Genomic DNA, 26,170 nt, shown 5'->3' with positions numbered 1-26,170 from the left:
GATTTCAGGCAACAGGGGTTGAGAATGTCCTCCTGCCAAATCAAAACAAGGTCATTACAGGGGGGTGGAGTAAGAGCTGTAAGAGCTGTAAGACTGTTGCACAGTCATAGTTGGAAATACAACAGACATGGATCATGAACTCTCTGGCACATATTATAATCGCAATACATCACACATGAAATCCTCTTCACCTTTTTCCACCTTTGTCATGGTAGGGATAACACGTCAATGTAAGGGTGGGGTCATAGGAAGGCACAAGGGTTAAAAGACAACTATATATATTAAAAACTAAGTATTTAACAAGGTATGTCAGACATAGAAGTTAAGAATGAATTCCTTGGTACAGGGGAAACAGAATTTTTAAGAAATTTCTAAATTTCTCTAGAGCAAAAGAAAGCAGTAGACGTTACAGGACATACAAAAACAACAATCTGACAGGGTGCAGGGCAGACTACAGTTGATGTGACATACTACAGGATAATGATGTGATGGTACACATTGTGGAGGTAGACTGCCAGGGAGCTGAAAGCTATGCCAAAAACACACAGAGAGAAAGAAAGACAGATGGGGGAAAACAGGCACACCTGAGATGAAAATGGAATGGGAAACAGCAAAAGAGAAAGAAAAACCATCAAAGAGCCATGAATATAACCCTCCAGTTGCAACTTCAATATGAAACGTATATTTAGATTAACCTGTAAGACAATTTTACTTCACTGAAACTAATAATGTTCATGTTAAATGTTAATTTAAGCACCTATTACTGTACATGCAGTTATGGATGTGGCTGTTTCAACGACCGACCGACCGGTACAGAATCAAAGATGGGCGGGGCTTTTTTCGTCACATGTGTGAAAGCAAAGTCTAAGAAGCCATTCAATTGGCTGAAAGTGAGCACGCCTGTTTTGCTGATGAGTTATGTTGGCGAGATTCATTAGCCAATGGTGACATTAGTTAACCTGCCCATTTTTGATTCTTTTCAGAATCAAAGATGGGCAGGTTAGCATGTTAGCTTTAGCATGGCTCCTGTAGGTTTATTGCCTTCGGTTTTCAAAAATTACTGGCTTGTGCAACTTTCCAGTGGATTTGGAAGGAAGAAAAAACAGTGGTTGAATACAGTTGGCATTTAAATCCAGAGAACTGCCTCCTGGTGATGGGATTTGCAATGAATGTTTCACTCTGGATAGATGCTAATATACTTATTAGCTATGATGCTAGAGTCATCCAACACCAGTCTATATGTTGTTGTTGTTTTTTTTTTTTTTATTTGTCTGGATTAAATCATTATATATTTTTTACAGAAAGATTTGTGTATGTTTAGTCTGTTTTAATGTTATAAAGTTCTTTTCACAATCGTTATTCTTTAAAAATTGTCCTTACTTTAGTTGAGGTGCTGCAAAACTATTAATAAACTGTTAACAAAGTTAATTAATACATTTGTAAAGCTTATAAGCAGTTTAGTAACATGGATTTAGAAGACAATGGTCTGACTTTCGATGTTAATAAATCTTATTAACACTTTCAGGTATTTGCAAGACATCTATAATGCTAATAAATGTCTTACTAGAACCCCACACAATAATAGTACTTCTTAATTTGTTAACAAAGGTTGTTAATAAATCTTATTAAGCTTATTAACACTGACATATTTGTAAGGCACCTATAATGTTAATAAATGCATCATTAGCATCTTAAAGCGCTTCGAGCTGCACGAAATGCATGATAAGCGCTATTTTATAAATAAAGTTTGATTTGATTTGATTTAAAAACATCCTAATAATAATGCTTGTAAATGTGTTAACTAAGTAATTTAATAAACCTTATTAGACTTATTGTACTAATAAATGTTTTACTAACACCCTATAAATTCATTTATAATGCTTGTTTATGTGTTAACAAAGCTTGTTAAGGAATCTTAATATAAAGTGTTACGGAATTTGCTAACAAACAGGTTGCAGCTTTGTAAGAGAAAAATTCTCCAAACAGAACAGTGAAAATACACTGAAATTATCAGCCCGCGCATCTTCTTGAAAACAACTTTTTTTGTTTACATCTGAAAAATGTTTGTTATTCTTTTTTTCAGTTAGCTTGTAATAAATATAAAAAGGTTTTCTTACCCTGCTATTTCCAATAGAGTTTTGCAGGTGTTTTACCCCACGCAGGAGGTGGAGTCCAGCTCTCTAAAGTAACCGCTGTTTCCATGCTGGATTTGTATCAGTGTTCAGATCACACAGAGACCTGACCGCCTGACCCTGGCTCATCTGGCTTGTTGTAATGACACATCAGAAGTTAAGTGTAACTGAACCGGGGGCTGACTACATCCTCGGCTCTGATGCACCACCGCCATGTGACTGCCACTTTAATTGCTTTTCTTTCCTCAATTCCCACCTCACTATCCTGCTCAGTTCCATCAATCTGTTCAATTCATGGGAGAAATTACCTTCGCACAAACATGCAAATACTTGAGTCAAAACGCCACGGTGAGTGCATATTTGCGCACGAAGGTCTCACGTTTAATTTTTGCATGGTTTCTTGTATTTTTCTCACGTCTACATTTTTGTATGTACATCCCGGATTCCGGTGGGTCCCATGGGTCTCTTGCAGCTTTGGGGCAAAGCTGTAGAATGTAAAACATTTCACAAAGGCCATAAGACATGCCAGAGAGTTCAATGTTTCAACATGCTTTCTATTTCCCTCTACCAGACTCCCCTAAATCATGCAGTTTTTTTGCCTTCCTGTTGCTAAGACATCACCCTATGGTAATGGTAATGCGCATGTTCGTCTAGCTGCGTTTCTCAAAAAGAAACGTCCACCAAAAAGGTAGTAGCTGTAAAGATTGTGGAACACAATCTTGGGTCATTTGTGCTGGAAAAAGTACATCCCTTTTTTTAGAGCAGCTTGAATTAGGTTTCATTCAGAGGGCACAGCCAGCCCATGATTGCATGTTATTCAGTTCTTTGGATGGACAAAAATACAGATATTTTAATGTCATAAATAAAGAATTTGTATAAGTTAAAAATACACTTGGAATAATAATAAAAAAAATGGAAATGCATGTTTTTTTTAAATATGTCAATTGTCTTAAATAAATCAGCCGTTGTATTCTCTGTCATTACTTTACAGTGATCAGCATGGAAATGGTTTACCAACCAGTTCAGGACCTGCAATAAATTTGAAGGTTAAAAATACAATTGGCGTTCATACAGTCTCAAAACCTATTTCAAACGAATCTTTTTTTGCTTTATTTTGTTTTTCAAGATTTCCCTGTTTTTTGCCATCTGAAATATAAAAATGTAACCCACTCTTCTCTTTAAACCAGGCTGAAAAGCGAGCAAAGAGAGCTGAGCGGCTTTGGCATGGTTAGCATGTGCTCTGCATCAGTTCTTGCCAAACACAAATGAATGCTGTAGCTTCTTGCTGTCACTTGGGGGCAGTCCTTGAATTGCTAAAATATATATAATTTTTTTCCTTTTGACCTTTTTTTTTTTTTTAGACTTTGTGATGAAATCCGTTGTGATCATCTCCTCTCAGCATTTGCCTGTCAGTTCTAAGAGCCACGTGCTGTTAGCTTTCTGGAGGACTGCACATATGTCTGTCTGTGATGGCTGAATAACCATAATCCTTCAGTCTGCGTGGGGTGAGATCGACACTGACGGACACGTAGGTGGCACCATCAATCTGCCCTAAGTTTCTAGTTGTTCTCACTGTGAATAATCCGCTTTATGTTCTGCCAGACTATCAAGGTAGACACCTTGTTGGGACACACTGTGCCTGCCGCATGTGCATCTTAAGGACAGAGAGTAAAATGGAACGTGTGTGTACAATAAACAGAATATCTTCCACAAAAGATCCTTGATTTTCAGCCAAGCTTGACAAAGGCTCAAGGAAAGCAATATTCAGATTTTTTTACATGTAAGTCCAACAAGCTGTCTACAAAAAAAACGAGAATACTTGAGATTTTACATAGCAGCTGTTCATACAAGTGGGCAAACCGCATTATGCAGATTTCCAATATCTCTCTTGTCCAGTCAATGCTAATCCACTACTTTTCTTGTAAGATGCTATGAGCCCCACTTGGACTGAAACTATTTTTATTTTAGCTTTGGGAGATAGCTATATATGGCTGTAGACCAGAGCTATTAAGGCAAGAAGAAAAAAAAGCAAAGGCTTCTGTTCACTGTGATAACTTCAGTGCAGGAAAAAAAAATCCTCCGTAACACATCTAAACACATCCCTACAGAGGACATAATGTGCTGAATTTTGCATTTAAAAAGTGGTGTGCGAAAATGATCTATAAAAGGATTTGCAGAGATAATTTTAGGCTAGAATTGCTTTTGGAAAGTCAAAGTGGAGCACTGTTCTAACAACCTTTGAGATGCCAAATGACAGGCATCCTCTCGGGGAAGCCTTTGTGGAAGATGGAGGTATTGCTTATACATGGAGGTGGAATATTGACAGTGTAGACTGATTTGACTGAACTGACATGTCCCAAGACATGCTGAATGCACTGGACAAGAGGAAAGAGGGAGATGGAGAAGGTGAAGAAAAGGGGAGGAGTGACAGAGGAGGGGTGGTGGAAGACATTTAGGACTGTGAAAGCACAAGACGGTTGGAGAGATGGATGGAGGGACAAAAATAGCCCGGTGTGGCCGTACTGTTAAATTTCATTTTCCGTGCCACACTAACAAACACGTTATTCAGTGGCTGTTTCAAACACATAAAAGACTTTTGCACTGTTACACGTTACCATAAAAAAAAGAATGTGATAAAACTTTTGATCCTCTTTTTTGTGAGTACCTTATCACAAGTACTGGTTGGAAAACACAACATTGTTGCAAAAGTGTGATTTCTTCAAAACTCTACTAAACGTGATCCTTCAGCTTTGTCACAAGCTGAAAAGCAGGTGGTCATGCCAATATATGGGACAGAAGGTATCAGCAGTTGGAGGTGAGAGGAGACGAGAAGTCACAGAGATAAAGGTTGTGATGCGAGGGAACATGGAATGGGAAAAGAGAAATGGAGCGCACAATTTGCATTCATGTGGCATGACTTTGAGGCTGACAGCAACACATGAGGTTCCAACCCATTTTTTTCTCTGTATTTAAATATTAAGGCTCAGTGGTACAGCTGATCTTCAAAGACCCTTCATGCTGAATCACATGCCTGCTCGTGTGTCTTTTTCCATGAGTATTTTTGTCTATCATTATACAGAGAGAAAAAAAATATCTGCCACCTCCACAGCTTATCGTTTTTCCTCCATCTTGCTGGCAAGCAAACACACTTGACTTGAGTATCATTTGCAAAGACAGAGGACTAATCTCAGAAGTGTGCACGTGCCCGTTGCCATATGTGTGAGTTTCAATGTATGTTGTGCTCAGGGAAACATTCTGGAGGAGGCTTTCACTGGAGTTAAAGCTGCTAAAGTATGATTTAAGATGTCATTGATGGCTTGAAGAAGATCATAAAAACTGAAGATAATTCACTGCAAGTGCTGTACCTCGCTACAGAGTAAACACAGTGAAAGAATGTTGCTGACAAAGCATTAAAACCAAGGTGAAATTCTGAATGTGGAGGGGGAAAAAATTCATGTTGGTGTGTGTGCTCTGGTTGTAGAAAAAAGTCAGTCCCATTGGATGCTCTGGATATCTGCATAACAGATTCATATCAAAGTAGAAAGCGGAAAATTATGATGAAAATTTGAATGAGATACAACCAGAAATGAAGGTGTGAGGAGGCAGAAGCAATAAATTGGTGAGAAAAATAGAAATGTAAAAATATGACAGATGAAGAACCTGAACAAAGCAACAAAACAGGTGGAAGACTGAGACACTTAAAATGACCTTTACAAAAGCTGAATCTAAACTCCTGACTTATTCAACAGAAACAGCTGTGGTGATTGGAAACTTAAACCTGGTGTTACAATGACTTCAAGGACAATGAGAACATTTGGAAAACAGAACATAACTGAACACAAATCATCACTCAAAGTAAGAAATTTAAACCAAAAAGAAACAAATTCTCACAAATACAGATTTTTTTTATTTAAAAAATGTAAAAAGTATTCAGTCAGATTGTCAAACAAGATGAATGGTAAAGAAAATGTTCACTATTTTGAGCCTTTGAATAAAACAGATGCAATAACAGTTGGAACAGTTTCTCTCATTCTGAAGGCTGTAAGCAACAGGATACATCTCACTCAGTACTTTTAACAAGAAAAACTTATAAAGAGATATTCTGCAGTTTCACACCTACTGGAACTATTTCCTGACTGGAAAACAAATGCACAGTGAATCCCAAGTCCCATAATTACAATTTAAGACCAGGTCCAATGAAAATCGTGTTTTTTTGGTGTTTTAACATGCTTTTGCAGCATTTTTTTCCTGATGGGAGACATATATAAAGAAAAGATGGAAAAACACAGTTTGAAAGATTGTAGTTGTATCGTAGAAAATACACTGGACAGACCACAAGCTCCATGCTCTGCTCCATTCTGATGCATTCACCCCATTAGACAATAGATCCACGGTACATCCTGTTTTCATCGTCTGAACTGGAATCTGGCTCAAAACTGTGCAGCTGGATGGATCAAATTTTTCTTACCATTTTTGTTGCGATGCTAATGTTATGTTGGCATTGTGAGGGGCTGTAAGCTAGCAGGAGAGTGCATATACAGAGAGCTCTCAGCAACTGGGAGGGGAAGGGGGGGGTTTGTTCTGCGGCAACCATAACTCAGAGGTGAAACTTTCATTTTCACAGTGCATAACAGTTTGCCTTTAGAGCTTTGTCAGACAGTGTTAAAATTTAGTATCATTTTCCCACGTTGACTCTGAGAATCTGCTAAAAAAAACAGTTTGGGAGTTTTGACAAAAGGTCTATTCATCTACACCTGACAAGAGCTGAAGTGAGCAATGCAATGATGTGGAGATAGTTATACTCTGGCCTCATTGGTACTAAACAGTAGATTCAATTATGAGGATAATTACAACGTTTTGTCTAAGTGATTGGAGCCAACAGACTTATTGTGGCAAAAGTATGTTCAAACTAACCATGTTGAACTGCAAAATTAGGTTTCATTTGTGTCTTTTGTTGCAGGGAGTAGAAGACAGTACTATTCTAAAAATCTTGTGTCAACAAATTTTGTTGAAAGCTTCTGTCTGTCAAAAAAAAGATTTGTCTTTCAGCTCTTCTTCAAATTATTAAACACCTTTACTCCTAGCTTTTACTTTGGAGGTCACAGTTTAATGTCCGGCTTTGACACATCAAAGGTTTTGATCATTTTGTTGGGGGTAGACACTTTAACAGAACACTGAAAGTTGAATGTAACAATAATGGATGCGTAGTCTAAAGATTGGCCGGACCCAAAAGACTTTGAGTGCACTTCAGCCTGTAAAATACTAATCTCTTTTTTAAATATTTTTGGTGATAAATATAGAAAAGCTACTGTAACTATATTACTACACATCCCTGTGTGTACAGCCCCAAATATTTCATCTTTTTTAATAGTAAAAATAATACATTAGAAAAGAGTAAGGAGCAGAAATAATAATTTCCAATCCTCCTAGTTTGTGTCTTAAAATGAAAATCGCTCTTCCAGGTAAGACACAAAAGGTTGGCTGTGAAATAAAATGATTCCCTGTATGCTGAACACTTTAACAAAAAGGCCCGTTGTATTACATTAAACCAGCAGTTTAAATGAGATTCATATGAGGTTAGAAGTAAAACACATTTTATGACGCTTCAATTCACAACAGAATTACTGAGGCCATATCATTTATTCTCTAACTGCCACATGCTGAGACACATGGATTTGCCCGTATATCCACTTTAATGGCTTTGCCTGAGGTTTGAGCAAGAGGAACTATCAGTGCACATTTTAAAAGCCTGTGCAACGCATCAGATGTACACACACTGAAACTTGTGAGCTCGACAAGAACAATTGCTTTTGTGTTCTGCAGTCATTACAAATACTGTGTGGGCGACAAAATCAATTTTTGAGCAAAGAGAGAGAAATAATGATTTGACAAAGGTACCATTTTCTTTTTGTTAATAATTAATTTTCATCAGATGAATAACGCTGCTAATAAAGACCCTGAAAAGAACTATAATGTCCCATTTGACTGCGACAACAGGAGAAACTGTGCTAACAGTGTAACTATTTCACTGAAGTGCTGTGTAATGTAACAAGCCTGTACTAATTAGATTTTGTTTAGACATGCATTTCAGTGCAAGAACCTTTTTTGGAAGGAGTGACATCACACAGTAGAATTTGGCGCTGTCCGTGGTGCTAGATTCTAAACTTTACTGGTTTGTCTGACTTGTCCTTTTTTCATGGGGTCTTTTCTATGTACATGTTGGCATAATCCTTGCTGCATCTGTATTAGTGCTGTTGATGAAAATGTGATTTTAGAGTCTACGAGTTATGAAAGGGCAATCTAATGAGAATATATATATTATTTTATTGACTTACTGCTGACCTGATTTATCTTTTTGGTTCCCTACAGAGAGGATTGTTAACCAGCCGATTTTAAGGTGGATTTTTACAATATTGTTAATGTGGAAACACGAGATGTTAAGTGAAAAGAAAGAAAATAATAATAATAGGAAGCATTTGGTCTATACTACCTCCAGTGAGTTCTAACTCACAGTCAGCACAGGGATCTCCTTATAATAACTCTAATAATTTGGCCACCAGAGTTGTGATTATCTTAAGTCATAACCTTACATAAAAGGTGGAATCATATGTGAGATATATAAAGTGCTTTTAGTCTATGCACACTCACATGTTTGTGGAAACGTCAGAAGCAATAAGAAAATTTCATGCGGTTCTCAAGGATGTTTCCTTTTGTTAGGAATCCAATCAGCCACCTTTCAAGAGGTGGACAGTCTCTCTATAGGGCTAAAGGCCATCTGCAATACAAAACTCCAGGCAAAACATTAAGAAAAAGACGAGAGCTTAAAAAGAAATAATCCCCAGCAGGTGATCAGATCAGTAAAGTGATAAAAATGATATGAAAGGGACACCAGTCTACTTGTAATTATTCCCAAAACACATTTATAGCTAACACCACGGGGCATTTTTGGCTGCAAATGTTACCTTGATGTCGAGCAAGATGGAAGCTTTCATCATCTTTGACTATGGATATAAATACCAGTCCAGCTTCAATCTAACAAATGATAAACAGAAGAGTCTCTATGCAGAGAAATTATATAACATACCAGTTTTGTATCTCAAAGTTGCAGTGCCTGCTGCTGATGTCCTTTATGCTATGTCTGTGACTGTCAGATGAGTTTGTTTTCCTGACTCCTAGCAAGAATCGATGAACATATTTCCTTCCCCTGTTTACACTGTAATAGTTTGGGGGATGTAAACAAATTCCCAGTAACAGGAACATTTCTGTGTTTTCAGAGCTGCAACATGGTATGCTGGGCTTAAAGTACCGGTACTTCAAAGGTTAGGTTGGGCAGTACTCCTAATATTTGCAAAGATGAAAATGCAACAGCATAAAGCTCTACATCTGCTCAACACCGAAAACAAAAAAATTCCCCCACAAGCCTTAGTAAACATGAATACAAGGAATTTTAGCAACACTGCTGTTTTATTTCAGGTGAGTTCTTAATCTGCTTATCAAGATTTGGGACATAAGGTACTCATACATAATTAAACAGCTTCCAATCATTTGGAGGACTCCCCCCAACAGCTCAAACGCAAAGGTCAATATTCAGATCTAATGCACCGTCAGTAGACAAATATGCGAGTTAGCTGTGTGTAGCTGCGGCTCGTATACTGGCACACAACAAATTTTAACAAATAAGAGCTGGAGGTGATTTGGGAAATTATGCGTCAACTCTGAATCGTCAGGTGCTTTCAACATCAGCCCTCATGCATTATTCAGCACACTGGTAGGTAGAATCGTTTGCTTCTATCTGCTGTTTTAATACAGGACAAAAATATTCGAACAAAAGTACCAAAAGCACAATGCTTTATTTCCTCAAGCCCTTTGCTTGTTTGAATATCCAAACCTATCAGCAAAACAAAATAAATTCACCAACAGCCTGTTTCGCGCCCTGTAGTGTTATTCGACGATGAACAGAATAGGACATGCATCGTCTTGTCCTTCTTGAATATAGGAATGAAAGGTTAATTGGCAAATTATGGTTTTTGTTTTGGCTCGATAAAAATATTCATGGTTTAATTGAAATCTTACAAATAGACAATTAGTTGGATAATGAAGACGTAGACGAGCAAGTTGTGACTCATCCTGTGACTCTGAGGACCTTTAAACTGGAGGAAAACGTGTGAAGAGAAGACAGTGGTGCCTCTATTATAGTGATACATGACAACAAAAAGGTTCTTCTACTTTTCTTTAACACTTAAAGTGCATCATTCATCCTAAGAAAACAAAAAAAATTAAACAAATATGTTTCTTTGTAATCAAAATGATCAGTCAGATTTATATAGTTGTGTATTTCTGCAGCAACATGGTCATCTAGCATGTTTTAAATGCACCAAATTTTATGTTCAGTTACTTTCTATGCATTTCTCTTGCTGTTATCTAACTTACCCAGTGTAAAAACAAAGCAAAAAACAAAAAGTTGAGTAGTGCCATCTACGGGGAAAAAAAGCATTGCTTCTCATTCATAGGTGTATTTTGGATGTCTAAATTAAGCACAGTAGCTTTTAATAGACATCACTGAACGGAATTGTTTTTTTCAAGATGAATGCTGTCACTTCTGACGAAAATCTTCAACTAAATGAAGCCCAGTGTACCACTTTATGTAACAGATTTATTTTAGAGTACCTACATTTTTTCCTGCAGTAAATGTATCCTCTCATGTATTTTAGGCACAACAGTTATATGCACTTTGGGATCATGGAAAAGAGACCAACAAAAGTGACAAGAAGACAGATGCCAGAAGAATGATGAAAAAGGAAAAAAGCAGACATACGAGACATCAAGAGAGAAAACAAGCAAGGAATTGACAAGAAAGAAGGGCTGGAAATAGACAACTTTATGAAGAAAAGCAGGCAGGGAAATCAAGCTTTATACAGCTTTTTAACACCTTTACTGTACAAAACCACAATGTGTAAAAGTGTTTTTTGAAGCTGAGAAGATGCAGAAGTAGTACTGAAAAGCAAATGAGTATTATGGCACGATGATCAGAAGTGAGAAAAAAGAAGGTACTCAAAATGAATAAGATGTCATCATAAAACTTCAAAGAGAAGAATGTGTTTGAAACTGAGAGGACTGACAGAAGCATTAAAGTTGCAGAGGTCTGTTTCCTTGTAACCAACCTACCGTATACTGTACAAAAGCCTAAAGATGTCAGATCATTGCATTATAATTTATCAAATCAAGCTCAAGCATTTTATCACACCTTCTTTTAAACCCTGTGTAGCCAAGAGGTTTTTCAAAACAGTTCAGATGTATGTTGGGTAAGATGGTGGACAAAACATGGGTATAAAAGAACTGATGTCTTGTCAGTTTTTTTTTTTTTGTGTAAAAAGAAGATTTCTATTTTTTTATTTGCATTTCAGTTCTTGGAAAACTGGAATATCTTTTTTGTTCCGGGGGATGCCAGGTATCAATATTATTACAGTTTTAAAAAAAGCAAAGCTTTAGCTCCTAACAAATGTACAATTTGTCCACTTATATTCTCACACACAAGTATTGATACAACACTTTGATGCTGCTACTGTTCCACATACAAAGCTGTGTGCAAACACCTACATGTAAACACACACAACCTGTCGGACATTTTCTCCAGCCAGAGGACAACAGCAAACATCTCTGGCAGCCTTTAAATTGTAGCCACACTTAAACGTGCACATACTAAGGTCTGCATTTGACAGCATGCATGTGACAGGCTTGGGGTTAGAAAGGGAAGAAACTGCTTGTCACACAAGAATATTTTTCACAATAATGTCAGACTGTTAGGTTAATTTCACAATGACAGTCTGACATCCCCTGGCAGATTTCACATTCAATAAATGGAGCTTCAGGAGCCATGATCCCCTGTAGTGTAGTGTCACCCGTGGTGCTAAATTCTTACTGCTCTTGCTGCAACTCGAGTCTATAAGGAGGGAAAAATCTGAGCAACTGAAAGCTTGACATTGTGGAAATAAAACACTGAAAAAAGACATGCACTTGGTGTTAGGAACTAATTTTAGATCATCATTGGAATTTAAACAGCCCAGTGCCAATGATGCAATCACCCTTGTACAGTAGCTGCTTTAGACTTATAAAGAGAATATTTTATTAAAGTATTAAATATTCGAATGCACAGCCACATACAGATACAACCAAACTCACCTAAAACGAAAGAACATCCTCATTTAAGTGCCATGGCACGTGTTACATTGCAGGAGCACTTTGTGCATCATCAGACACCAGCAGGCACAAACACACAAACTGACTCCATGAGCATTCGATGGAGGTTTACAATGATATCCATTTAGCCAGGCTTTACAAATGCAAATGCATGACACATAAGCAAATGCACTTTGGCTGTGCGGTTCGACATCACAGCACCACTGTTCTGCAAGGCACTTTGATAAAGCCAGATCAAAGCTAAGGGAAGAATAGGCATTCAGATCCTTCAACAATAGCCTTTCTTACAGAGTGCCTGTAACTGGCCTATAAGAGAGCATCACTTCATAAAAAGATAATATTTGAGGTTAGAATTGCCAGCAAGTGTTTTTTTTGGTTTTTCTAACTGTGGATTTAAGGAAACCAACACTGATTTGTCTTAAAACTAAATGAAGCAAAATAGAGAGAACATTCAATCATAGACTACACGTGGCAACCTGCTACCCAAATCGGATGAGATCTTTCAAAATATACAAGAACTTCACGATCAATTTAACAATGGCAAACACAGGAAAATTATTTTTATCAGTTGAGATTTTGTGGTGTGTGCCAGCATCCTTCTGAAACTCCTTGATTTTTTTTTCATGCTCACATGAAATCATCCCTTAATATATACCTTTATCTGTTGATGTTTCATATTTCCACATTCACCTTCCCCTGCAACCTTATTGCTTTTTTTTTTCATTTAAATCAATTTAATCATCCGTTTGTTTTATTTTTTTTATTCTGATTTCTTATTTTTTTAATATAAATAAAACCACTTGGTTTTATTTATTTTTATCCCCATTTCCTTTTTCTGTCACATTTACTGTCTCTCTCAAGCATCATATTCCCTCATTTCCCCTGTCTCCATTTTTATCCTCCACTCTTTGCGCATCCCCACACTTCCAAACCCTTAAGCTCCCCTCTGATAGTGCTATGCTGGCTGCTTTGCCCTACTTCTCTGTATTTTCAGCAGCATTATATCCCCTCTTCCTGCTCAGGGACTGCTGCACGTTAATTGATTTAATCAGGAAGTGGACACAACAGAAATAACAGCCACGGCATAAACTTCTTCAGCATCCATAATGAATGCTCACACCTCTCTCCTTCTGTAAGGCAGCTGGACAGCAGCAGGGCTGCCTGACATTTCCTACCACATCTTCTGGGCATGTATATTTTAGTTCACTTCCAGTCTTTCTTCTCTCACTTTCAATCTCTTTGTTTTTACCTTTAACAGGCGCACAGATGGCAGAAACGCTGCATGGCATAGTTTTCTGATGGTCCAGTTGAGTGGCCGTGGTGCGTCCAGCTGGTTCATGGTGTCCAATCTTCACACTGCAGCCACTGGTGCCTGGTAGCTTCTCCCGGCACCAGGATTAACGCTGCCCCACCAAGGGGGCAAAAATGGGAGAGGATCTCCAACTCCAAGTGACAAAATGCACACAAGTCCCAGTGCATGACCCTCGATGGACAACCATTGGCCGCCTCCACCACCTTGAAGCCTGTGCTCCCCAGGCTCTCGCCACCCTCTTGCCCTGCCTGTCTTCCTCTCTTCTCCAGCTCCTTCAGATCCCAAGAATCCAAGCAAAGTCAAACCTGGTGCACCAGCAGCATGCGATTCCTCCTCCGAAAAGTGGCTGGAATAAGCTCAGTTCTGGCGCGCAAAAAAACTCCACAGTGGACAGTATTTCTCCGAGCGATGGAGCAGAGAACAGTGTAACAGAAATGCAGGTGGATGAAGAGAAAGTGACAAGGAGAAGCAAAAAGGATGGAGATGTGGAGAGATGGGAGACGAGCAGTGCAGTGCAGTACAGCGCAGTATAGCACAGGGGGGAGAGGAGAGGAAAGGAGCGTAGCGCAGAGCGCAAAAGCAGAGCAGTGACTTAAATTTGAGGCTGCATGCACACTCCTGTCTCCAAGATGAAAACACACACAGACAGAGGAGAGAGGAAAGATTAAATAATAAGATCCAAAACAAGAGATGAACCAGCTAAAATTGAGACTGGGAGAATGGAGATGTGATGTAGGAGAAGATTTTTTGGGGAAAAAATGACAGCATGGAGAGGCACAGAGGGTGGAGGGAAGATGGAGAGAATGAAAAGAGAGGAAAGAGATGTGATGAGGCACCGTGAGGTGATTGTGTGCGGAATGGGAGTCAAAGCTCAGAGTGAATTCAGATGATGACTGAAGATGGAAGCACATTTAGCAACTTGCAGCAGATGCAACAGAGCCGAGTGCGACCTACTTACAAATCTACACGTGAGACACAATTATGCAGAAAATCCTGTAAAGCAGTTTAGAAAGACACTAAAGACAGAGTCTGAGGATGTGACTGTCACATGTGCAAAGCCCTTTGCAACACCTCATTAGAGCATCGCTACCCCACTCTCTGCATCTGCATCATGTGATGGAGGTTGTGTTGCATTTTCATCACTGTAAAACAGCAATTATTGATGCAACTGAAACAACAAATGATTCAATCAGATTCATAACACATCATTTTTATCTATAAAAAACTACTTTAGCAGGAAAAAAAAACTCTAGAAAATCAATTTCAATGAAAATTATGAATTAAATTGAATATAAAAATGAAGTTCAGTTAAGAGATTTTTTACTATGAGGAAAAAATGTTTACAGCCATTTATTGTGTCAATAAGGACGTCTATCACTGTCATTTTTTATCACAAAGATGAAAACTATTTATGATAAATTGCAATAGAAAAATGTAGATTTTTGGTCAAAGGGACAACGGGAACAGTATATGTCAACCCCATTTTAACAGCACAGAGCTATTCTGGTTCATTCTGAACATTCATAACAGCAAAACATCAAAACTTCATGTTTCGGTTTCTTACATTTTAGAAGCATTGTCTCTTATTGCTTGCTGTTTCTACTTTAAACCACTCGGTGACTCAGTTATTTCAAAGAATGAAACACAAAAAGCCCAGTTTTAACAAAAGACAGGAGCAGAGCAGGTTTTTTTTTCTTCTCTTGAGAGAGATCTGACATTTTCTACAGACTAAAGATGGTTTCACTGTGATCTTTTAATAGAAAAAAAAACTTTAAAGGAAAACACTTCTAAGGTTTGAATTAATGACAGAACAGAGTTCTGCTACCGTCATAAAACACATTAAATATAGTTTGGTGATCACTAAAAGCTATCACAGAATGCAGCTGCATCATGCAATGAAGTATCAAAAATGCTAATGCAGATCACTCCTCCTCTAACACTCAAGAGGCTGGGCATAAAACAAGAACTCTGAATAACAGATTGTTGCTGGAATTCAGCATGAGAAAACACAAACAGCAAACAGTCTTTCCACCGCACAATATGGACATGATGTCTTAAGACTATGAGATAACAGTCTAAGTACTCTTTTGTCGGAACCATCATGCAGTTAGTAAGTCCTTTGCACTGACAATGAATGCATCCACCTCACTGACTGCTGCCCTGCCTGAGGACTGGTGAGACCAGTGAGTCAGATGCAAGTCAACCATAAGGGATGTTAGAGAGCTTGTTTTTGTTTAAAAAGGACATACAACCTTAATTAAAAGAGGTATACGCGTGTGTATATGTCTGTGTAGGGGTGCGTGTCTCTCCTTCCATTATTATCTAGTTTATCCAGTCTATTCCATTGCACCTGCACTGCCACTGTCCATACCCTAGATGGCAGCCCTCTAATTCACAAAAAACGCCTTTCCAACATTGATCAAATAAACACAGAGGTTTTAGTTGAACTACTGTGTTAAATACTTGCAAACTTCTAAAATTCCTATCTAGACTGAATAGTTTCTTATTTTTGTTTACCACAAAAAGCAAAGGGTTCAGGAAGCAAAAGGTAGAATCTTCAACATCGTACTGGGAGAATAGTGATCTCTATCAGGTTTACCAATAGAGGGCACCAGTTTAACACTAACAAAAACACATACCAACACACATACATCTGCAAGCAAATTACTCTCTTGTTTTAATATTTCTCTCCTCAAAGTTGAGTAAAATATTTATAAACTCCGGCTGTCATCAGACAAAATGAGAGTTTTTCCTCTGACTAATTTACCTGCCAGGTAAGGTACAAAATCTATAATGAATAAATAAAGTGCTTGATTTCAAAACAATCAAAACAAAAAATGTTCCCAAATGCCTTTTCACTGTTATATATAAGAAAAATAAGTTGCACATTTTTACTAAGTTGTTCATCTCCTCTGAAAAGAAAGGTTATGACTGAAGCACCACTTCAAAATCTGCAGCTTTAGTGCCAGCAGAAGTGGATTTATAGGAAATAATGCAAAAATACGTATGAGCAGCACTGACAGTGTGCTCTGTATCCCATTTCTACTTTCAGAGACATCCCTGCTCCAGGTGGAAAAGTGGGAGGGAAGCTCATTTTCACCCGTCAATCAAACAATTCTCAGAAGATAACGCATGATTTTTAGAGGGTTATTTAAACAGTTAAAGTGTAAAAATGCTGCTTTCCCAGTCAAAACCTGATAAATTATTTCATAAATCTAACAAAGACGTCCTACTGACACACAATGTTCATTACTGTCATAAGGCCCCATGCTTGTCTGTTTTCATCAAGCTGATGCTTGGAAACATGACACGTTTAGGTGTCCGTGAAAACAATTGACTTAAGTCAAGTGTTAACAAAGCTGTCTGGTAGATTGATGATCCCCCAAAGAATTTGTCTTGTTTGACTTTCTCTTCCTCTCCTCTGTATGATACCCAAGTCCCAGCAGATTCCCAGTAAGTGACAATCCAATATGTCCTTTCAGGTGCACTAAAACACATCCTCATCTCCCCCTTACTCCAAAGAGGCAGGAGGATTTCCACTCAGTCGGGTTCACTCCTCCATCTGGAGGGAAGGAACAAATATCGGGCTGTGAGATTCCACCACAGCGTGCATTTCAGTTTGTCTGCTCACATTTTTCAGAAACAGCACCAGCAAAATGAAAAACAGCAAAATTACTTTAATTCACTTTTTTTCTTAACAAGGCTCACTTTTTACATCTGACCTGAAGCAGTCCTGCTAAATGTTATCAGTGTGTGCAGATATATATCTGCTGACAAACAGCAGCATTAGGAAATATGTCAGAGGCAACAGACTACTAATTAAAAATAATGACCTGTGAGGTTTGTTCATGTTGCACTATTGTTTATCACTGCTTAACATTTCTACTGTTGTAACATTCAGTTTATTAGTTAGATCCATCAGTTCGACACTGATTGCCAGCAAAATCCAATTATTTTAGCAACACGGTTCATAGAGATCATGAAATATCTCTGTTTATCACCAATTTTGACTCATATTAACCTGTTGAAAGAAATACAAATGGACACCCGGTCAAAGTGGAGCATTTTCACAGCATGTGATGAAGCAAGTAAAACAGCATAGGGTGTCCACAGTTAAGGGTAGTTCCAACCAACCGAGATCAGAAACAAGGTGGCATCCAAAGGATTTTAATAGTTGGATAAATAACAGAGTTTTTAGTTCTTTTTAGCAAAGCACTTGGGCATTTGAGAGTATGCTTCAAATGCAGAGTTGCTTTATGAAATCTCAATAAATTCTATTACACTCATTGAAAGAATGTATCTTCACTAAAAATAATCACTCCAACCTCACTGAACTTAAATGTGTCTGCCTAAACGTTATCAGAAAGTATTGACTGTGGTATTAAGGAAAATTGTGCATTGATTTACAAGTAAATCAATTTTAGCATAATAGTGTGAGTTGAAAATTACTTATGTAAAATTATAGGACTTAAAAACTTTTCTAGAGGTAATGCACCCTGGAGCAAACAGCAAAACGTAGAAGTGGGAAAGGAAAAGGGGCAATGCTGCAATCTGAGGAACTGCAGATGACAGAACAAAGACTGAGATAGGACTGTAAATAAGGTACAGAATCTCTGAAGTCAACAGTTTTACCAGCCTCCCCTTATGCTGTGAAATAGTCCAAAAACTACACTGCAAGAGCCACTTGTCAGTTCTCCACAGCAGAAATTATTCATGTGGCATTTGGCATTTTCCATTGAGGCCCATATCAAAACCACATACAATTATAAAGGGATACACAAACCAATTCCATTTAACATTTGTTGTCATTCCACTTACCTTCACAACAATTATAATATCTGGTTGACTCTTCCCACAGAAATAAAAACAAAAGAGTTGTAATGGAAGACTGAAAAAAGGTCAGCCAAAAACCTTTTTCTGTGTAAAAAAGCAAATAATTTATCTATTTTGAACAACATGGACTCCCTCAACAGCATATAGGTTAAAACTGAGTTCACAAGAGGCAGTTACAGTAAAGTGTGCAGGTTGCTCACTGACTGTGTAGGTGTATGTAAATTTGAAAAACACATATTGTCGTTTCAGGAGCTGTGTATTTGTAAGTTTATCTTCAGCTGTGGATAAACAGCATTTTGGAACCCCTAAGGAATACTGTGCAAGAAGATATAGTACAAAGTAAATCAGGATTTTTTTTGTGATAAACGACAAAGCTTTGAGTGATCTATGTATCAAAATGCAGTAAAAAAAATTAATAAATACAGTTTTTCCAAAATCAGATTAAGCACACTCAGTATAAATCTGCTCACATTAATGAACACTGGATTTGTATCATGTCTTTTCTGTTCTTCATAGAAATGTCAAAACCTTTTATGGCCAAACCGCTTGTGGTAATATAATCAACTTGTGTTATTTCAAAATATTGTTTATATCAGACAATTGTGTATTTATTGTATATATATATATATATATATATATATATATACATATATATACATACATACATATACATATATACATATATATATACATACATACATATATACATACATATATATATACATACATACATATATATACATACATATATATATATACATACATATATATACATACATGTATACATATATATATATATATATATATATATATATGTATATATATATACATACATATATATACATACATGTATACATATATATATATATATGTATATATATATACATATATATATATATATATATATGTATACATATATATACATATATATATATACATATACATATATATACATATATATACATATATATACATATACATATATATATATATATATATATATATATATATATATATATATATATATATACATATATACATATATATATATATATATGTATATATATATATATATATGTATATATATATATATTTCTGTACATTACCACAGTGAATTTTAAATAAAACAACTCAGATGCCATTGAAGTGCCAACTTTCAGCTTTTATTCCATTGGTTGAACAAAAAGATTGCACAAAAATGTGAAAAACTAAAGCATTTTTTAAACACAATCCCTTCATTTCATGGGCTCGTAAGTAATTGGACAATTGACTTCCATGCTATTGCATGGGCAGGTGTGGGCAATTCCCTGGTTATGTCATTATGAGTGAAGCAGATGAAAGGCTTGGAGTTGATTAGAGGACTCGTGCTTGCATTTTGAAGATTTTATTGTGAACAGACAACATGCGGTCAAAGGAGCTCTCCATGCAGGTGAAAGGAGCCATCAATAAGCTGGGAAAACAGAAAAAAAAACATGCGAGAAATTGCTACAGTATTAGGAGTGGCAAAATCAACAGTGTGGTACATCCTGAGAAAGAAAGAAAGAAAGCACTGGTGAACTCAGCAACGCAAAAAGACCTGGACGTCCACGGAAGACAACAGTGGTGGATGATGGCAGAATCATTTCCATGGTGAAAAGGAACCCGTTCACAACAGCCAACCAAGTGAACAACACTCTCCAGGAGGTAGGGGTATCAATATCCAAGTCTACCATAAAAAGAAGAAGACTGCATGAAAGTAGATACAGAGGGTACACTGCAAGATGCAAGCCACTCATGAGCCTCAAGAATAGGAAGGCTAGATTGGACTTTTTTAAAAGCATCTAAAAAAGCCAGCACAGTTCTGGAAAAACATTCTTTGGACAGATGAAACTAAAATCAACCTTTACCAGAATGATGGCAAGAGAAAAGTCGGGAGAAGGCGTGGAGAAGCTCCTGATCCAAAGCACACCACATCATCAGTAAAACACTGTGGAGGCAGTGTGATGGTCTGGGCGTGCATGGCTGCTAGTGGCACTGGGACACTAGTGTTTATTGATGACGTGACACAGGACAGAAGCAGCCCAATGAATTCTGAGGTGTTCAGAGACATACTGTCTGCGCAGATCCAGGTGAATGCAGCCAAACTGATTGGGCGGCATTTCATAATAAAGATGGACAACGACCCAAAACATACAGCCAAAGCAACTCAGGAGTTTATTAAAGCAAAGAAGTGGAATGTTCTTGAATGGCCAAGTCAGTCACATGATCTTAACCCAATTGAACATGCATTTCACTTGTTGAGGACTAAACTTCAGACAGAAAGGCCCACAAACAAACAGCAACTGAAAGCTGCTGCAGTAAAGGCTTGGCAGAGCATTCAGAAGGAGAAAACCCAGCATCTGGTGATGTCCATGAGTTCAAGACTTCAGGCTGTCATTGCCAACAAAGGGTTTTCAACCAAATATTAGTAATGACCATTTTGTTTTCAGTTATTTCATTTGTCCAATTATTTACGAGCCCATGAAAAGAAGGGATTGTGTTTAAAAAATGCTTTAGTTTCATGTTCATGTTCAACCTATAAACTATCTATCTATCTATCTATCTATCTATCTATTCTGCGTTTATCTTCTAACAAATTATTTCTCGTACTGGTACTGGGGGCTGAGGGATCCTCCCTCCCTCCCCAACTCAGAGAATGACCCCAGCACATTTAAGAAACATCTAAAGATTGTGGTTCTGGAAAGAGCTCAAATGCTGTGCAGGACCCTCAAGCTCTGCAGCCTTTAGTAGGCGACCTTACCAAAGAAAAATGCCACCCACAAGGACAAGTGGAGAATTATTGTGCATGTTATCTTTTAGAAATCCATTTTCACCTTTACCTTAAAGGCAATTAGTAAAAAGATACAGCTCAATCCTGAACCCATTTCCTCACTTTAAAACCAAAGCTTTTTAAAAAGGAATATTTTAAAGAGCAGTTCAATTGTTTGTTTAGATGTTTTCATCTACTTGTTGTGAGGAACAGGATGAGAAATCACATTATTTTGTGAGGACATTTGCAGTAAAAGAGCATTCTAAAACACAAATAAAAGAAAACATATATACATTTTTAATGAAAATTTACATCAGGTTTGCAGTTAGAATTTAGGCATAAGATGTTAGAAAATTCTAAAAGTTTGCGGCAAATCAACAAAAACACAAGACTGTGCCTTTTTATCTTTTTTTGATGAAACACACACATGTGACTAAAGGGCTGTGACAAGAAAACATCTCTGCAAACTCCGGTGAGACACTTGGGAATAAAACCTGTTGAGAGAACAGGAATGGAGGAGAAAAGAAATGTGAGAGTGGGAAAACTAGAGATGAGAAAGCAACTGAGACATGGCAAGGGAGAGATAAAGCACAGACCTACTTTAATTTGAAGCAAACAATGCATTTTACTCATGCTATAGAGACAGCAAACTGCTCTTTTGCATACTGCTGCTGCTTATTAGCGCTCAAAGAAATCAAACTGTTATATAAGGTTTACCATTAGAACATCTCAGCAATAAAAGAAGTGTAGTAAAGAGACTGCTTGTGTTTCCTTAGTGTTTAAAACATGTGTAATTTGGCTAATTTCTCCAATCTAACAATGGGTCTTTGGAAACTAAATTGGATTGCCAAAAAAAGCAGCTTGATCGCATTAAGCCTGTAGGAGTTCAAACTTAAAAGCACTGCATGGACACGATACCTGACTGTCTCTTATCTCTGTATGTGTTAATAAAAAAAATGGTCCTTTGAGCAACCGTTTTTTTTTTTCATTTTCCCACCTAGATTTTACCACTGAGGTCTATCTCAAATATTACAAACATGCTGACTGAGATCAGCTAAACCCTAAAATGCAGTCTGTCATTTTAAGCGCTAAAGTCTTGCTTGAGTGAGGCAAAATGCTTTAAGTTTAAATGGTTTAAGTCCTTTGGGGAAACGCTGCCTGCTGCTTCTCCTGCTCCAGCAGATAAGGGAAAGTAAGCATATGCTGTACTCCAGAGTAAAAACCTGCAAACTGCTGCACTGACGAGATCCATATGGACTTTGGTGCATCACCTTTACAGGTGAAAAGGAAAGTGTCGCCCAGATTAAAGAGAAAACTGTACTACACCAATTCCAACAGTTTTTTTTAGGCATGAATTCAAATGGCGTTTCCTGCAGTCTAAGACCATTTCTGTTTTGTTTTTTTTTCCCTCACAACTTTGCATCTGTCAATAAAATGTCCCATTATGGTTGCTTCAAGTCATCACTTCTCATCATCCTTTGATACCACATAAAGGTGAACATAAATGTTCTCATTGGATTTTGGATTATATGAGCACACTCATAACATTTTCAATTACTTTTTATCTCTTAAACATCTTTCTTTTCTTGATAATGGATGGGGTATGGTTCGAAAATTGACTTGCCTCTAATAAATCCAAGAATGTTATCAACTTTTTTAATACTGTATTAAATTTGACTTTGTCACTAACTCTACTATTATAGACACTACATTTTAATTCTGTTTTCTGAGGGTATTCTGAAGAACATATCATGGCTTGTTCTGTCAGCATGTGGTGCATCATTTTCTGGCAACAAATAATTGACATGTATTCAGCAAAACACAGTAACCCTCAAATCTCTGCTGGGAAAGTAACTTTCATCACGGTACCTTGTAATAATGCATGATGTTTCTACATTGATTTAAAAAAAAAGCATAAAAATATAAACAATTCAGAGAGTAAGCTAAGCTTTCTTGTACACTATCTAAATATTGAAATAAGGTTTTTGTTGCTCTGAGAGTCAGAATTTTAATATTTACAACAAAAAACTGCAACATCTTTTTTGACATTTTACTCATTTGAGGCATTCATGAGTTATTGATTGATCACAATCTGTTCTCTTGTTCTTTTAGAAGTTTATGTTACAACATTTTTACATAAAAGGCCCCATGCAATTGTTCTTTTAAATCAGAGGAGGTTGATCCAACCCAGACATTTCATAGATTGATGTGATTGCATGTCTTTCTTCAGACGAGTCCTTTTTTTGGCTCTCAAGGCAGCAAGTCAATGCACCGCTCACCTAGTAACACTTCACAAGAGTCAGCATCTGTCAGCCAAAGGCTCAAAGAACAGAGCATGCGCAAACTGTCAACCACCAAACACTGAGAAATCTATAAATGCCAGATCTTGCTGATCTAATCTTCTGAGTCAACAGAGCAATGCAGACACGGCTCAGTGTCAGAAGGTACTATAATGAACATTCACTCCTTTCATCCCAGAGGTGCAGGGTGGACTGCTGATCTTCTCCACTCCCTTTTGTCACCTTAAAGCCTCTTTGACTTCAAGCGGATAAACTTCTGGTGAAATTGTCACAAACTGAAAGGTTTTTAGAGCTGTTGGTCAACCACAGGATTATTCACATCATTTCTATCCACAGAAAAAAAGCAACCTTTATTTACGAACCCTGTGGAAGTACGAGTGTTGAACAAAGATTTTTGTTATTTCTCCTTAAATGGAAATGTGGATGGGCTCAAAATAAACCTGCCTTTCAACCAAAGTTTAGCCAGATTTAAGCCAGAGGAGAACCTTCATCTTCACCCAACCGGTCTGAGTATTGACCGGTGGCTGAAAAACTCAGTCTTGAAGCTGTAAACCCATTTTATCTGGCTTTATCTGAATGATCAGTCTGGCCAAGGAAAGCTGTGTCAAAAAGATCATTAACGTGTTTGCAGCTTAAACTGTAAAACCAGAATGCAGCATTTTGTGGTGGGAGTGGGATGACTTCCACCACAGTGAGGTGAAACAGTGAACTTAAAAGTTCAATCCCCTTTGTTTTCTTCTTATGTCTTTAAAACTGTTCTGTGGCTGATGCACTCAAATGTTTCCTGCAGACAGACAAAATGTTACATTCCGACTTAAAACAGTTTTTGTGTAAACAACTCAAGCAACAATGTTGCTATGGCAACTTATAGAAAATCCAAGTACCAATTTCCAAATAGGAACAGTATAGATCAGGGGTCGGGAACCTATGGCTCGCGAGCCATATATGGCTCTTTTGATGGTCACATGTGGCTCGCAGACAAATCTTTAATTCAAATTTTTTTTCTTCATTAGACCAGTCCTTCTCGTGCGCGATGCGATGGCAGAGGCGCGCAGTAGTAGCGGTGCTTAGAGAGACAAATCTGCGCCAGCACTAGTATAAGTTTAAAATTGTCTATTAATTCACAGAGTTTGTACCACCCGGAAACCTGTGAATTGCCGTGCCTAAAACTGCGCGCTCCCGTCTCTGAGAAAGAGCGCGCAGTTGCGGGGACGGGATGTGTGAGGGAGAAAGCAGAGGGTGGGGCTGAGGTGTTGTGGGGACCGGCAGCAGGTGAATCGCGCAGGGATTGTAAATAGGTAAAACCCACTGCCTGTCACTCACTGCAGCGTGTGAATGTGTGTTTGGCTCCAGGTCCGCATGTGAGCAGTCTGTCTCACATCTACAAAACATTCATACCAACCTAAGATCACGTTTAAAGTCTCAACGCCTGCATGAAGCAGAAACTCACCACGTAAACCAGACTAGACCATCAGCAAAACTACCACGAGAAATACTCATCATTTATTAGAAACAGCATAACAATGTTATTAAAAAGAATCCACAGACTTATTGTACTTTAAAAATGTTGAAATTACATCAAATGCACACATTCACTTGTATTTTAGTTTTAAACATATTGTCGCGGACTGAGTTGGGTGGCTGTTGGGCCGCTTTAAAAGTTCTGGAGTTCATGGAACGCATCGATCATGCAGAGATCTGATTGGCCCTCAGTTCTGTCGCTCAGCCTGTTGTTAGGTAGTTTGGACCAATGGGGTTCAGCTATGGGCCGAATAAGGGAAAGGGGAGGGCTGCAGCGGGAGCAGGGGAATATAAAGTTGGGAGACGCGCTCTCGTCTCGTCTCGGCGGCAGTGTTGCCAGATTGGGCGGGTTTCCGCCCAATTGGGCTTCTTTTGGTTATGTTGGGCGTGTAAAATTGGCATTGGGCGGGTCTATAAAATTTGGGCTGCTTTTCAAAATATTTAGCGGTTTTATTGTCATTATTATTATTTTTCTTATTATTTAAAATATTAAGTAAAAGTATACTAATTAATATATAGCCTAAAAAAAGCATTGTGAATATATGAAACATTACAGTAATCCCCCTGTTTAGTTCCCCCCCCCCCGTGAATAACAAAAATCAGCGAATAATTGACGCTGTTTTAAAACTCCCAGAGCCTCTGCAGAGTCAGAACCCTATTCTGCCGTTTGGGTTCATTTCCAAAAGATGGAGATGATGCAGGGCTTTTATTGGCTTTTATTAACCTTGTCAGAATGGTTACAGCTCGAACAAAAATAGCGCAGCCTGCTTATACACTCAGCCGGAGGAGAACGTTCAGCCAACGCGCACCCAGGTAGGCCCCGCCCCCTCTAATCCACCAGTCACCAGCCCACCGCTGATTGACATACGCTGTGGTCCAGCAACTGGCAGTGGCAGAAAGAGGGGGGCGCCATCAAAAGCCATCTAGAGTACACGATACGAGAAACCTATAACTGGATTTTCTGTACTTATTTTATAAAAAAATTTATTATAACAGACTTATTATATAATAATTTATTATTATTGCGTCATTTTTTATTAGGCTACGGCTATACTTTTACGTTCAACATTAGGTTTTTGCTAGGTTG

At 37.8% G+C, this 26,170-nt stretch overlaps 1 protein-coding gene across 17 annotated transcripts in view; it reads right to left on the bottom strand.

Moving 5' to 3' along the window:
- trpm3 (transient receptor potential cation channel, subfamily M, member 3) overlaps window positions 1-26,170 on the bottom strand; it is a 169,068-nt gene that overhangs the window by 120,290 nt on the left and 22,608 nt on the right. For 6 of the 17 annotated variants that reach the window (XM_020706022.3, XM_020706024.2, XM_020706027.2 and 3 more), the window contains exon 1: window positions 13,579-14,710. The exons of the other annotated variants lie outside the window; for them this stretch is intronic. In XM_020706022.3, coding sequence (XP_020561681.1) covers window positions 13,579-13,668 — 90 coding nt within the window. In that variant the 5' untranslated portion in view covers window positions 13,669-14,710. Of the gene's footprint in view, window positions 1-13,578; window positions 14,711-26,170 lie in introns of those variants that run through there. 17 annotated transcript variants of the gene reach the window in all.

Source organism: Oryzias latipes, chromosome 9, assembly GCF_053564925.1.
Source record: "Oryzias latipes strain Hd-rR chromosome 9, Olatipes_Hd-rR_3.1".
Lineage (NCBI taxonomy): Eukaryota > Metazoa > Chordata > Actinopteri > Beloniformes > Adrianichthyidae > Oryzias > Oryzias latipes.
Note: the sequence above shows the minus strand (reverse complement) of the source record. Positions and strands in the feature narration are given on the sequence as shown.